This window comes from Hyperoodon ampullatus (genome assembly GCF_949752795.1).
Source record: "Hyperoodon ampullatus genome assembly, chromosome: 13".
Classification (NCBI taxonomy): domain Eukaryota; kingdom Metazoa; phylum Chordata; class Mammalia; order Artiodactyla; family Ziphiidae; genus Hyperoodon; species Hyperoodon ampullatus.
In genome coordinates, this window is record NC_136926.1 from 5,847,379 (window position 1) to 5,861,807 (window position 14,429).

At 59.5% G+C, this 14,429-nt stretch overlaps 1 protein-coding gene across 1 annotated transcript in view; it reads left to right on the forward strand.

Annotated features, from left to right (window-relative positions):
• DHX37 (DEAH-box helicase 37) overlaps positions 1-13,169 on the forward strand; it is a 30,956-nt gene extending 17,787 nt beyond the window's left edge. The window contains exons 9-27 of the mRNA XM_079717587.1: positions 709-810; positions 1,034-1,148; positions 1,771-1,866; positions 2,071-2,153; positions 2,867-3,014; positions 3,469-3,545; positions 3,868-4,100; positions 5,912-6,023; positions 7,404-7,510; positions 7,664-7,852; positions 8,275-8,399; positions 8,500-8,616; positions 9,886-10,058; positions 10,852-10,966; positions 11,092-11,229; positions 11,429-11,523; positions 11,616-11,689; positions 12,341-12,438; positions 12,593-13,169. Coding sequence (XP_079573713.1) covers positions 709-810; positions 1,034-1,148; positions 1,771-1,866; positions 2,071-2,153; positions 2,867-3,014; positions 3,469-3,545; positions 3,868-4,100; positions 5,912-6,023; positions 7,404-7,510; positions 7,664-7,852; positions 8,275-8,399; positions 8,500-8,616; positions 9,886-10,058; positions 10,852-10,966; positions 11,092-11,229; positions 11,429-11,523; positions 11,616-11,689; positions 12,341-12,438; positions 12,593-12,678 — 2,283 coding nt within the window. The 3' untranslated portion in view covers positions 12,679-13,169. The remainder of the gene's footprint in view (positions 1-708; positions 811-1,033; positions 1,149-1,770; positions 1,867-2,070; positions 2,154-2,866; positions 3,015-3,468; positions 3,546-3,867; positions 4,101-5,911; positions 6,024-7,403; positions 7,511-7,663; positions 7,853-8,274; positions 8,400-8,499; positions 8,617-9,885; positions 10,059-10,851; positions 10,967-11,091; positions 11,230-11,428; positions 11,524-11,615; positions 11,690-12,340; positions 12,439-12,592) is intronic.
• The last annotated feature ends 1,260 nt before the right edge of the window (positions 13,170-14,429 follow it).

Below are 14,429 nucleotides of genomic sequence, written 5' to 3' on the forward strand. Positions count from 1 at the left end.
GCCACACCGCATGGCTTGCGGGATCTTAGTTCCCTGACCAGGGATTGAACCCACGCCCTCGGCAGTGAAAGCACCGAGTCGTAACTACTGGACCACCAGGGAAGTCCCTCAGGGCTATCTTTTTTTTTTTTTTTAATAAATAAATAAATTAATTAGTTTATTTTTGGCTGTGTTGGGCCTTGGTTGCTGCGCGCGGGCTTTCTCTAGTTGTGGTGAGCCGAGCTGCTCTTCGTTGCAGTGCGCAGGCTTCTCATTGCGGTGGCTTCTCTTGTTGTGGAGCACGGGCTCTAGGTGCACGGGCTTCAGTAGTTGTGGCGTGCGGGCTCGTTAGTTGTGGCTCTTGGGCTGTAGAGCGCAGGCTCAGTAGTTGTGGCGCACGGGCTTAGTTGCTCCACGGCATGTGGGATCTTCCCGGACCAGGGCTCGAACCCGTGTCCCCAGCATTGGCAGGCGGATTCTTAACCACTGCGCCACCAGGGAAGTCCCCTCGGGGGTATCTTAAGGGCTCCTTTAACAAGCCACTGCCGCCCACTTCTTCCACTTTTTCTTAGATCTTTGGCAACCAGAAAGGATTGAGGATTGGGGCGGGGTGGGGCTGGAGGGAGGCCGGGAGGGCAGAGCAGGTCTCCCCCAAGGGCCCGCCCCCCGCCCCCCGTCAGTGTTCCTGGCCCCGGGTGGCTATGGGTCCCCGGGTCTGTCGTCCCCCAGAGGCACTTGCCGCTGAAGCTGCTCATCATGTCGGCCACGCTGCGGGTGGAGGACTTCACCCAGAACCAGCGGCTCTTCGCCCAGCCGCCCCCCGTCATCAAGGTACCGCCCAGGCTGGGGTCTCAGGGCGCCGGGGGAGGCCGGGCCCCTCTGTCAACTGCGACAGAGCGCAGGACGCCTGCTGGGGGGGAGATGGGTGGGATCGTAGCACCAAACGGAGACCTTCGTGGTCAGAGAGTTCAGGGAAGGGGAGGGCCCGGGCCTGGGCTCAGGTCACCCCTGACCCCCGACCCCCGACCCCGTGCTTCCCTGGGCGTCCTCGTAGGTTGAGTCCCGGCAGTTCCCGGTGACGGTGCATTTTCACAAGCGGACGCCGCTGGAAGACTACAGTGGGGAGTGCTTCCGGAAAGTCTGCAAGATCCACCGCATGCTGCCCGCAGGTGAGGCCCTGGCCAGGAGGAGGCCGGTCCACCCCTTGCAGACCCGGGGGTGCAGGCAGCGGGGACTCGGGTGGTCACTTGGCCTCGCTGTGCCGCAGTGTCCTCACTGGTCCCAGAGCGCTCACAGCACCTGCCCTGCCGTGTTCCGCCCCGAGGATCGCGAGGCTTCAGGGACCAACTGGGCCGGGGGTGTGGGGGTGGGGGGTGCCTTTTGTCCCCACGGACGCGGGGCAGGTGGGCAGGTGCGTCCCACCCGAGTCTCACCCCTGACCCCTCACGGTTCTCACCATGTCCCCGTGGCACGTGCTCCGTTGGTTCCGTCCACCAGGTGGTGGGCCCTTGGCTTGCTCCCACTGCCCCAGAGTAGGGCTGCTCTCCCCGTCTTTTGGGCTCGTACCGGGGGGTGGGGCGCCGGCTCCCACAGCAACTGTTCAGCTCCTTGTCCCGGCGCCCTCGGTGTGCGGGCAGCTGCCCGTTGCTCGTCTGGGCCTCTGCAGCCCTGGTTTGATGAGCACCGCCTCACACCCCAGCTCTCAAGATCAAGGCCTGGCACACGGTCACGGCCAAGGCAGCGTCTGCCGTGTGAACAAGCGGGTCACGGCGGGGCTGGTTCTCCCCACAGGCGGCATCCTGGTGTTCCTGACGGGGCAGGCAGAGGTGCACGCACTGTGCCGCAGGCTGAGGAGAGCCTTCCCGGTTGCCAGGCACAGGCCTCCAGGTAACCCCGAGCTGAAGCCCCTCACCCAAGGGGCTGCGGGCGGTCAGCCTGGGCTTTGGAGCCTCCCCCGAAAGAGCCAGCCCTTTGCCCGCCCTCCCGTCCCCCCAGTGAATGGTGATCGATGCAGTGACCTCACCCTGGACCCTGATGACCTGGCACCAGCCACAAGATGGCCTTCTCCCTAACTTGCTCATCTTTTCCCAGAAAAGGACGATCAGAAAGATTCGGTAGAAGAAATGCGGAGGTTTAAGAAGTCGCAGGCTCGGGCGAGGAAGGTCAAGGCCACGGTACGTAGAGGCTGAAGGGGGCAGCTCAGGCCCTGCAGCTGCCTTGTCCGTGTGGTGGCCGCTAGCCCTATATGGCTGCACAGATGTAAATTTAATTAAAACCAAATAAAATTAAGATTCAACTCCTCAGTCGTGTTAGACACACTTCAGGTGCCCAGTGGCCATCTGGGGCTGTTGGTGGCCTTTTTGGGCACCAGGGGTCTAGAACCTTCCTGCCGTGGAGGGAGGGGTTGACTGGTGCCGCTCCGGAGGCTGCAGGGTGGGCTGCGACTTAAAACATTCCAGGCTCCCTGTACTGGGGGCCTGGAGGAAGTTTCTGGAAGGCCCAGCCCCGAGCCCTGAGCAGGGCCTGCATGGATGCCCAGGGAGGGTCAGACAAGGGAAAGGGACCCCTCGTGCTTGCTGAACAGCTGAAGGTGGGGGGGCGGCCGGGCATGGGGGGCATTCACCCCAGGGCGTCTGCACGACATCACTTCTGCTCTTACAGCGTGCCAGGCAGTGGTCTCAGGGCTGCACGTGTGTTAGCTCGTAGCATCCTCACGGCAGCCCTTCGAGAAGTCCCGTGATCGTCCCCAACTCTTAGATGAGGACACTGAGGCAGGACGGGGTCGAGTGACCTGCCCAGGGTCACGTGGCCGCGGGCTCTGCTCGCAACGCCGGTCTCTACGCAGGGTCCCTCGCAGCCCGCGGTGCTGATGTCTTGTTTACTGTAGACGCTGCCCCAGATCAGTTTGGACAATTACTCGGTGTTGCCAGCGGGCGAAGGTGACGAGGACAGGGAAGCGGAAATGGACGAGGAGGACGAGGAGGCCCTGGGCTCCGACCTGGACCTGGACTTGGGGGACGACGGGACGGACGGAGGTGGGACCCGCCGGGGCCTCTGCTTCCACCGCGTGGGCCTGGGTCGCGCGATGGGCCCCGTCCAGCAACGAGCCCCCGGGGAGCTGGGGTTCCTGCCCGCTCTGACCCCTGCCGTCTCCTGAGCTCCTGAAACCGCCTGACACAGAGGAGGCCCTCAGGTCTCTGTTGTGCCGGTTGTAATGGGGGCGCCACCCCCGGGCTTGGCTTTGCTGGGTGAACGCAGGCCTTGGGGGTTTGGTGGGTGGCAGAATCAAGCCCTTAGGGGTCCCCACACAGGGCCTGGGGCTCTTCCGAGGAGGAGAGGCTGCAGCGTGGCTGGCTTTGCCGACCCTCTCTGCCAGTGCCCAGGGTTGAGCCCTGGCAGCGGGGCTGCAGGGGGGCCTCCCCGGCAGAGCGGGTGGGGGTGCTGGACCGCAGGGGAGCGGGGTGCCGCAGGCCTCTGCCTCCCCTGCAGGTGAGCAGCCCGATGCCTCGCGTCCCCTCCACGTGCTCCCTCTCTACTCTTTGCTGGCCCCGGAGAAGCAGGCGCAGGTAACCGTGCGGGGCCTGGGATGGATGCCGGGTGGGGGGCACCCAAAGGCGTTGAGGTGGGAGCAGGTCAGGCCCCGGGTCACCCTCTCCATCAGCTGTCTGTTCAGTGCCCCAGACTTTTGAGAGGGTATGGGGATCTCCTACTCGGAGGACGGAAACGCTTCCCTCATTTAGTTGGGGAGCAGTGGCCCGAGGCGGGGAGAGTCACCTCCAGGCCCTGCCCCGCCCGGCTGACTTCCTCTGACCTCTGTCCCGCGGATTCTTCCCTGACTCTGGTGGGACAAAGGTCAACTTTCTTGTTGCTCCCGTCCCCCCATCCTAGGTCTTCCAACCTTCCCCAGAGGGGACACGGCTGTGTGTTGTGGCCACCAACGTGGCCGAGACGTCCCTCACCATCCCAGGCATCAAGTACGTGGTGGACTGTGGGAAGATCAAGAGGCGGCACTACGACCGTGTCACCGGCGTGTCCTCGTTCCGCGTCACCTGGGTCTCCCAGGCCTCGGCCGACCAGCGGGCAGGACGCGCGGGCCGGACGGAGCCCGGCCACTGCTACAGGTGGGCCTCCCGGGGGCCCCTCCAGTGACGCTGGGGCCACTGTGCGGTGGTCACCCACCCACGGGCCAGGAAAGGGAGGTCCCGTGTCCCGCTGGAAAGCGTCCTTCACACCCCCTTTTCTGTTGGCTTTCAGGCACTTGCGTTATTTCTTTATTCTGCTACTGACGTCAGGCCCTGTGTTTATGAGCACCTCGATTTTTGTTTTGTTTTATTAACACCTTTTTTGAGGTAAAGTTCACATACCATAAAACTCACCATATAAAGTGTGCAATTCTGTGGGTTTTAGTATATTTACAGTGTTGTGCAGCCATCACCACTATTAATTTTTAAACATTCTCTTCACCCCAAAAGAGACCGCATTTATCAGTTGTACCCATTAATCAGTTTCTCCCCGCATCTCCCTACCACTCCCAACCCCCCAGCGCCCGGCAGCCACTCATCTACTTGCTGTCTCTACACACATGCTCATTCTGGAGATTTTCTGTAAATGGAATCAGACAATATGTGACCTCTCGTGTCTCGCTTCTTTCACGCAACATCATGTTTTCAAGGTTCATCCACATTGTTGCCTGTGTCAGTGCTTCATTCCTTTTAATGGCTGAGTAACATGCTGTTGCGTGGAGGGGCCGCATCTCACTGTCCATTCATCTGTTGATAGACTCTTGGGTTGCGTCCACACTTTGTCCACTGTGAATAGTGCTGCCGTGAACATTCATGTACAAGTATTTGAACGTCTGTTCCCATGCCTCTCGGGTATATACCTAGGAGTAGAATTGCTGGGTTGTACGATGACTCTGTGTTTCACATTTTGAGGAACGACCAGACTGTTTTCCATGGCAGCTACTCCATTTTATCTATACATTCTCACCAGCAGTGTGTGAAGGTTCTAATTTCTCCACATCTCACCAATGCTCACTCTTTTCTACTTTATAAAAAGGAAAGTACGAGGTGGTATCTCACAGTGGTCTTGGTTTGCATTTCTCTAATGACGTTGAGCATCTTTTCACGTGCTTATGGGCCATTTGTACGTATTCTCTGGAGGGATGTCTATTCAGATCCATCATTTCTTTTTTTCTTTTTATAGTATTTGCTATTTTATTTTATTTACTTACTTGGTTGTGCCAGGTCTTAGTTGCGGCAGGTGGGCTCCATAGGCAGGCTCTTTAGTTGCGGCTCGTGGGCTCCATAGTTATGGCATGCGAACTCTTAGTTGCAGCACGCATGTGGGATCTAGTTCCCTGACCAGGGATCGAACCTGGGCACCCTGCATCGGGAGCGTGGAGTCTTAACCACTGCGCCACCAGAGAAGTCCCTATCATTTACTTTTCAGTCAGGTTGTTTGTCGTTTGATTGGTGAGTTGTAAGTGTTCTTTGTATAATCCTAGTGTTGGATCCTTGTCAGAGGTATCATTGGCAAATATTTTCTCCCAGTCTGTATGCTGGGTTTTATTTGTTTGTTTTCAATAGCTGTATGCTGTTCTTTTCAACGTTGCTTTACATTACAAAAGAAAAGAAAATTGAGAAACTATGCCAAGAAAAGTCGTAAGCAATAAAGTAGTTAAAGCGTCCCGAGTGCCGTGTGCCAGGCAGTTCTAAGCAGTCTATGTGAAGATACCTGAAGTATCTTTACCAATCCCAACGGGGCAGCTGCTATGTTCGCCCATTTCACAGGTGAGGAAAGTGAGGCAGGAAGAGGGTAAACACCTTGCCTAGTAAAGTGGTGGAGTCAAGATTCAATGCCAGGTAGTTGGGCTGAGTTTCCTCCTTATTCACTTAACATTTCTTAGTCTCTGGTGCTTCCTTCTGCTCAGACTCTATTCATCTGCGGTTTTCGGTGACTTTGAGAAGTTCCCCCCTCCTGAAATCACCCGGAGGCCTGTCGAAGACTTGACCCTTCAGATGAAAGCTCTCAACATAGAAAAGGTCAGTTGCAGCACTAGCCCTGCCATCACCCCACTGATCTGCCAGGGTACCTGTGTCCAGTCTGGTGGGCAAGGGTGACCCCAGCCCCTCATGGGTTGTTCCTCCTTCCCTGCAGCCCAGGAAGCCCTAGGAGCTGAGCCCTGTGGTGCTTGCCCAGCCCCCTGGCGGTTTCTTGTGGGCCCCCCACCTCCCCAGTGCTGCACCCAGTGACTGTGTCCAGGGGTGCCCGCCTCTGCCCTGCCCCGGGAGGGCTGGTGCAGGCAGAGAGAACCGCCCCCATCAGCAGTCAGTCCCAGCCCTCCCTTCCCCCCAGCCCCTGACAACCACGAGGCTGCTTTCTTGCTGTCCCTAAGGATTTACATTTTGGACATTTCATAAAAATGGAATCATGATATTTGTCCTTTTTTGTCTGGCTTCTTTCACTCAGCATCGTGGTTTGTTTTTTTCGGGGTTTTTTTTAGCCAATGTAAACTTCATCTATCAGTTCAATACACAGTAAGATAATATAAAAGATAGGATCATGCTTTTCCTTGCTAAAAGTTTTTACATTAGTTATGTTTGGTATTTTATTTTCAGTGTCAGAGAACCTAGCTGACAGTTTGAATCAGAGTCAGTTACTTTCAGCAAATATTGTCAATCGATACCTGTTTTATATTTCTGTTGTTTGGATAATCCACGGCTGAGCTTAGCAGCGTTGTGTTTTAAAGGTTCGTCCACACTGTTGCATGTGTCAGAATTTAGTTCCTTTTTATGGCTGAGTCACATTCCATCGTATGGATGGACCCTGGTTTTTCCATCTATCGATGGATATTTGGGTTGTTCCCGCCTTTTGGCCGCCGTGCCCGGTGGTGCTGTGAACATGTATGTACAGATGTTTATTTGAATGCTGTTTTGAGTTGGTCACTCTACGGTGCCACCCTCCCTGACCCCGGTCACTCCCTGTCCCTGATCTGTCCCCTGATCATCTCACTGTCTGGGCACATTTTCTCCTGTGATGACGTTTCTTCTCGTGTATACTCACTGGTCGTCTGCGGCCCCTTGTGGCTGAATGAAAGCTCGATGGAGGCTGAATCCTTGTCTTGTTTTTCTCTATCTCCATCGCCAAGAACAGCCTCTGGCGCACACGAGGTGCTCAGTACATGCTTTTGAGTGAGTGGATGGTGTGAATGAACGAAGGAAGAGGGCCTCTGGAGTTTCCCCGGCCCGTGGACTTGGCGTGTGTCCGGGCCCCCGTGTCCCATGTTCTGAGCGTGAGTGGTGCTCGGAGGGCAGGCGGTAGGAGCCCCGTCCTCCTGCCAGGCCTGGTCTTGCTCCCTCCTCCGGTCCCCTGCTTCCTCCTCCACGTTCACCCGTCTCCTGCCGTGTCTCCCTGTGTCCCAGGTCATCAACTTCCCCTTCCCGACGCCCCCCTCCGTGGAGGCCCTCATCGCCGCCGAGGAGCTGCTGATCGCACTGGGTGCCCTGCAGGCGCCCCCAAAAACAGGAAGGTGGGGCAGGAGCTCGGGGGCAGTGGAGGGCCCAGGTCCCGCCCCGTCCTCTGCCCTCTGCCCTCTCCCGAGCTGACCGAGCACCAGGCCTCTGGGTGCCGAAGGCTTCTCGTGGAGCCTCCCCCGCACCCACCACAGGCCTCCATCCTCCAGGGTGAAGCAGCTGCAGAGGTCCCGGTGGAGCCGCCCCATCACTGAGCTGGGCAGGACCATGGCCACGTTCCCCGTGGCACCGCGCTACGCCAAGATGCTGGCGCTGAGCAGGCAACACGGCTGCCTGCCATACGCCATCACCATCGTGGCTGCCATGACTGTCCGGGAGCTGTTTGAGGAGCTGGACAGGTGGGGGCCGGGGGCTGGGCATTCGGGGGCCGCCTGCCCTTGGCTGAGCCGTGGTGTGGAGCCTGGCCTCCTAGGGCACCTCTGACTTGTTGAGTGGTCTTGTGCGAGACCCCCGCCCGCCCTGCGCCGGGCAGCATTCTGATCTCTACCGATCTCTGTTTTCGTTTTTGTTTTTGTTTTTGGCCACGCCGTGTACCTTGTGGGATCTCAGTTCCCTGACCGGGGATCAAACCCGTGCTCCCTGCAATGGAAGCGCAGGAGTCCTAACCACTGCACCGCCAGGGAAGTCCCACGATCAGGGTCATGTTGATCAGTGACCCCCACCAGGCATTTTTGGGCCCACCCTGAGTAACTGGCGCGTCCCCTGCCCCTGCAGCCGTGCGCGGCCAGGGCAACAGCCTGTGTGGTGTGTGCGTTTGCAGGCCAGCTGCCAGCGACGGCGAGCTCGCCAGGCTGAAGGGCAAGCGGGCCCGGGTAGCCCAGATGAAGAGGATCTGGGCGGGGCAGGGAGCCTCTCTGAAACTCGGGGACCTCATGGTGCTGCTGGGTGAGTGCCCTGCGTGGTGTGGCGTGTGGCTGGTGGGGAGGTCACGCGGGATGGGACGGGGCAGCGGGAAGGAGTGACGTGCCCCCCACCCCATCCACAGGTGCCGTGGGGGCCTGCGAGTACGCGGGCTGCTCTCCGCAGTTCTGTGAGGCCAACGGGCTGCGGTATCGGGCCATGATGGAGATCCGGCGCCTGAGGGGCCAGCTGACCACTGCGGGTATGGCCCTGCGCCCGGCAGAGAACTTGACCCCGTTGGCGTTTAAAGTCGCTTTTGAGCGACGTCACCCACGTACAGTCGATCTCCGTTATTCACAGATTCCACATCTGCGAATTCACCTGTTCGTTGGAATCTGTTTTAGTGCTTTTGCCACTTCTGTGGTCCTTCGAGGGCACGCACATGAGCAGGGCAGTGACGTGTGCACGCTCTCCCGTCAGGCTGTCTGTCCGGCTCATCCTTTCCTCGGTGACATCTCTCTCGTCGCCCTCTGTCCCGGCTCTGGCCTGGACCGGCTGCTGGCCGCACCTCCTGCCCAGCAGCCTCGTGCAGGGGTCCCTGCTCCCGAGTAGGGTCCGGCCCTGGTTGGTTTCTCCAGCAGTGGAAGGGGCCCCTCTCGTTGGAGTCGGGGAGCAGCTGACGGTTCAGCCCCTGCTTCCCGCTCCTGTTGGTCTGAGTGGTGGGGACCGGACCTGTTTGAAGCCACATTAGGGCTGCACGTGGGTGGCAGGTCTTCCGCGTCCTGTCCCAGTGTTCTGCCTTCTTCCTGTTTCTTTCTTCTTCTCTCTCTTTTTAAGTTAAACAACATAGGTTTCACTGGAGGTTCTGTAGGGAAGACAGATTTACATTGCAAACCTCAGAACAGAAAGCCCTGGACTTCCCCGGCGGCCCAGTGGTTAGGACCCCATGCTTCCACTGTAGGGCCACGGGTTCGGTCCCCGGTCGGGGAGCTGAGATCCGCAAGCCCACTCTCCCCACCTGCCTCCCCCGTCCTGCTCTTCTCGTTTTTTCCCTGCCGCCTCCTCCCGCCACAAGCAGCAGGGCCCAAAGCCCCACCTCCTTTCTCCCCACCTGCGGAGTTTTCCAGAGCTTCAGATCCTTCTCACGCAGAAGAAGGAGGCCTCGCCCCGCGTCTCGCGCCTGGGCTCAGCAGCGCAGGGCCCTCGAGGGGAGAGGTGGTCTCCACACTCGTCCTGCTCAGAGAGCGTGGCTCGTCTGTTATGTCTCCTGGCTGGGCGTGCTCCCTGCCCCGAGCCCGACGGAGTCAAGTGCGAGGTCTAGCAGCAGCACAGCCTGCCGCCTGCAAGGGAATTGGGGTTTTGTCCCAAGGACGAGGCAGACGTGGGTGTGGGTGGGCATCCTCGGTGGACGGGGGCCGAGATGCGCAAGTCGCTGAGGCCAGAGCTCCGAGCTGCACGGCGTGGGGCCTTCCAGAAGGCCGGGCGGAGCCAGCCCCCGCCTCGCCTTCCTCACGCCTGGATCTCCCCCCAGTCAACGCCATGTGCCCCGAGGCTGGGCTCTTCGTGGACCCCAAGATGCAGCCGCCTTCCGAGAGCCAGGTGACCTACCTGCGCCAGATCGTGACGGCCGGCCTGGGTGACCACCTGGCCCGCAGGGTCCAGAGTGAGGACCTGCTGGACGACAAGTGGAAGAACGCCTACAAGGTTGGACGCTGGCTCGGGGACGGGCAGCAGGGCAGTCGCTGCGCCCGGGCCCCCCGCCCTCCCTGCCCTCCGTCTCACGTCCTGGCAGCCTGGGCACTCCAGACGCCCAGCTCTGGGCAGCGTCAGGACGCCTGTGAGGGGCAGCTGGGGGGGACCCTTGGGTGTGGATGGGCCTGTCCTCCCGGGTCACGGGTCCCGCTGCCTCTGGGAAGGTCCCCACCCAGGGCCAAGGTGGAGTGACGGTGCAGCCACTTCTCCCTTTGGGCGTGAGCTTCGCCCCAACTTCACTGAATGGAGATAGAAGCACATCTCATACAACCTGTCATTGTAAAGTGTACAATTCAGGGGGTTTTAGTCTATTCAGAGTTGTGTACCCATCACCACAATTAAGTTCAGAACGTTTTTATTATCCCAAAAAGACTCCGGATAGCCATTGCGGTCACTCCCCATTTTCTCTTGAGTCTCCCCACCCCGTGAATCTGTTTTCTGTCTCTACGGATTTGCTGTTCTATACGTCTCACACGAATGGGATCCTCCACCGCGTGGCCTCTTGCACTGGCTTCCTTCGCCCAGTGCTGCGCTTTTTGGCGAGTCACGCTGCAATCCGTGTCAGTACCTCTCACAGCAGGGTACGCGCTCCGTCGGCGGACACACGCCGCCAGGGTGGCCGTTCGTCACTCGACGGATGCCCTCCTGCTTTCCTGGCTGAGGGTGTAACTGGATTCAGGGGGTCAGCCTCACCTGGCGCTCACGCATCCCCCAGACTCACGCCCACCCGCCGTCTCTCTCGCAGACCCCCCTCCTCGACGACCCAGTCTTCATCCACCCCAGTTCCGTGCTCTTCAGGGAGCTCCCTGAGTTTGTGGTCTACCAGGAAATTGTGGAGACCACCAAGATGTACATGAAAGGTAGCGCAGCTGGCCAGCCCCTCGCCTGACCCACGTGGCTCTGGTGAGCCGTGTCGCTGGACCCTTGAGGGGAGAACCCATGAGCCCTTCGCCGAGCCCCCACCCCTTCTTTCCTGGGCCCCCAGGCGTCTCGACTGTGGAGGTGCAGTGGATCCCGGTCCTGCTGCCTTCTTACTGCCAGTTTGACAAGCCCCTTGAGGAGCCGCCCCCCACCTACTGCCCCGAGAAGGGGCGGATGCTGTGTCACCGGGCCAGCGTGTTCTGTGAGTCGGGGTGACTTCCCGTCGGCCTTGGGCTCCACCGGACACGTGGTCCCGCCTCCCGAGTGCCCTGGGCGGTGTGTGTGTCCTGCGCTGTGTCATCCCAGGCTGCGGGCCCCCTTGGCGGGCGGGGAGGGGACTGGCGGGGGAGGGTGGCGTGGGGCTCCATCGTGGCCCCTGCTCACCGGCCCGCGCGCCTCAGGTCGCGTCGGCTGGCCGCTCCCCGCGGTCCAGGTGGATTTTCCGGAAGGCCTTGACTGCTACAAGCACTTTGCCCGGGTTCTGCTGGAGGGGCAGGTAGGCGGCACAGCTCCCTTGGCCCCTTCCTTGGCACCTCGGGTGGGACGTGAGCCCCAGATCTCTCACCCCATCCTGTGGTGTCTCCCCAGGTCTTCCACAAGCTGGCCTCGTACAAGAGCTGTTTGCTGTCCAGCCCCAGCACGATGCTGAAGACGTGGGCCAGGTACAGTCTCTCCCGGGGGCGTCGGCTCAGCACGTGGTGGTGGAGGGAGCTGAGACTAGTGTCCTGGGGCCGCCGTAACAGATCCCCACCCACTGAGGGCCTTACGAAGACAGGAGTCTCTTCTCTTGTGGCACTCCCGGGGACTCAGGGTGAGGCTGTGGGTCCAGGAGCCCCTACCAGCCAAGTTCTCCAGCCAGCACTTGGTTCTGAGCATCCGCTCTGTGCCGAGCGCGTTCTCGTGTTACGATCGAGCCGTGACCCTGTCCCGTGGCGTGTCCCAGGGCAGGGAGGTTGTCCCCAAACAGAACTAGTACAAGTGGCAGGGGTGGCACAGCTACGAAGGGTCAAAGCAGGATGTGGAGGTGAGGCGGCGGGCGGGCGGGCTCAGTCAGGAAAGGCTGACTGAGCAGGGTCAGGGGAGGCAGGGCTGCGAGCCGGTCGGGAGTCTGGAGGAAGGTTCCAGATGGACGAGCACTGGGTGGGCGGGTCAGAGGCAAGTGGTGGGAGGTGATGGAGTCTGGATTCTTCCATCCGGCCGGCACCCCCAGCCTGCTGGAGGGAAGGGGACTCCCTGCAGTTCCTGGGCACGCCTGGCAGTGGTGCCAGCGTGTGGGCCTCGTGACGCCCCACGTCCTGCCTCCCCACCCGCAGGCTGCAGCCCAGGACAGAGAACCTCCTGAGAGCCCTTGTTGCTGAGAAAGCCGACTGCCGAGACGCCTTGCTGGCTGCTTGGAGGAAGAACCCCAAATGTGAGTCTGACCAGGAAGGGTGCCCCGTGGCGAGGGCATTGCGGGGGGACAGGATGGGGCCACCGAGGGAGCCCAGGGTTAGCGGGAGGGTGTGCCCTGCGGCGGGTGGGCGGGCACAGAGCCGCCCTGACCGTCCTCCCTCCCACCCCTGCAGACCTGCTGGCCGAGTACTGCGAGTGGTTCCCGCAGGCCGTGCACGCCAACATCGAGAAAGCCTGGCCACCCACTCCTGACCGCTGACCCGGTGTCGGCCTGCAGGGCCGAGGACTGGCCTGAGGACCCAGGGGGCTGGCAGTGGCCGGTGGCCACCATGGTCACCCTGACTCCAGACTGCTCCCAGGAGGCAGGTGGAGCCCCTGGACACCCTTGGTCATCTTGGCTCGATTCTGGGCACAGCTTGCTGCCGCCCTGGGCAGTCCCACGCGGGGTGACTTTTGTAACTCTTTATTACAGGGTGGATCATGGTTTTATCTCCCATGCTGGTCCTGCTTTAAACGTGCTCTGTGGACGACATTAGTCCCTTGTAGAGCAGCAGGGCTGGCTGGAGGGTGAAGGCGACCACGGGCCCTTCCTCCACTCCCTGTTCCCTGCGGGTGTGGTGCACCCTGCCCACAGCCAGCGAGGTCCCCCAAGGCTCCCGCCGGCTCCTGTGGAGTGGGCGTCCCCTCCCTGGAGTCAGCTCCCCGCTGGCTACATTGCTGTAATAAACCTTGACTGTGACAACAGGTGTATACCGCGTCTACTGAGTTCTTTGGGCCAACCTCTGAACATGGGGGTGGTCCGGGGACATCTGCATGTGCGCGCGCACACATCCGTGGAGACTAGTCTGGATGGATGCTCATGAACGTGTTAGTGGTAATCCTGTGGCACAGTTATAGAGGTTGATCATTTTTCTCACTTTTACTTTAGGTATTTTTCCTGAATCAGTTTGTATTAATATCAACGCATAAGTTCGGGAATTCCCTGGTGGTCCACTGCAGGGGGCACGGGTTCGATCCCTGGTTGGGGAACTAAGATCCTGCAAGCCGCGCAGCACTGCCAGAAAAGTAAAAAATAAACACAAATTCTGTAACATAAACACATACGTAAGACAAAAAAACAGAGAGAAACAGCGTTTAATATTCCAAAACTATTCACTTTCTCCACAGCCTAGCTACTAACCCTACTGTTCCCCCGAACTAGGCGGTCTCCCCTACCCCATTCCCTCCGCATTTAAGCCATCTGCAAGGTCTGTTAGTCCACATCCGGGATTTGTCCAGAACCCCCTCGTGCTCCCCACTTCCACTGCTGTGCCATCCCCGCCTCCGCTTCCAGCAAGCCTCCAGCAGCTCCCGCTTGGGCCACGGCGGTGGCTTCCTGGCGGGTCTCAGGTCCACTCTGCCCGCCTGTGGTGGACACCACATGGCAGCCAGAGGGAGCTGTTTTAAAACCTAAGGAAATCCTGTCATTCCCCTGCAGCAGGCCTTCCAGTGTCTTGAAGGATTCAACCCTCTCCTTCCCTCATTCGTTAAACATGCACAGGGCTTTTTTCTGTCCCTTCCATGCAGATTCCTCCCCCTGCCCCCCTTCAACCTCAGGGCCTTTGCACCTGCCATTTCCTCTTTCTGCAGACAGGCCCCCCTGACACTTTATCTACCGCAGTCTCCACGTCCTCCCCCTTTAGTCTCCATCTCATCGCAATTACCATATTCATAAAGCTCATTGCTACTTCCTTATTGCTAGTTTCCTAGACTGGAATACTGAGGACAGGAGGGCTGAGAAACCTTGCCTGGGGTATCTGGGGATACAAGGGTACTTGACACTACCTGAGCACACAGTAGGCGCTCAATGTGTCCGCATTTCTTGGCACTAGGCGCTCAGGAGTCACGGAATGAATGGCCAGTTGCAAAACCCTCCTTAGAAATCCAGTGTTTTCTAACTGCTTGATGACGTGAATCACTAGGAGTGTTTGTTTAAAAACGCAGCCCACTGCTGACCTGAATCCGAATCTC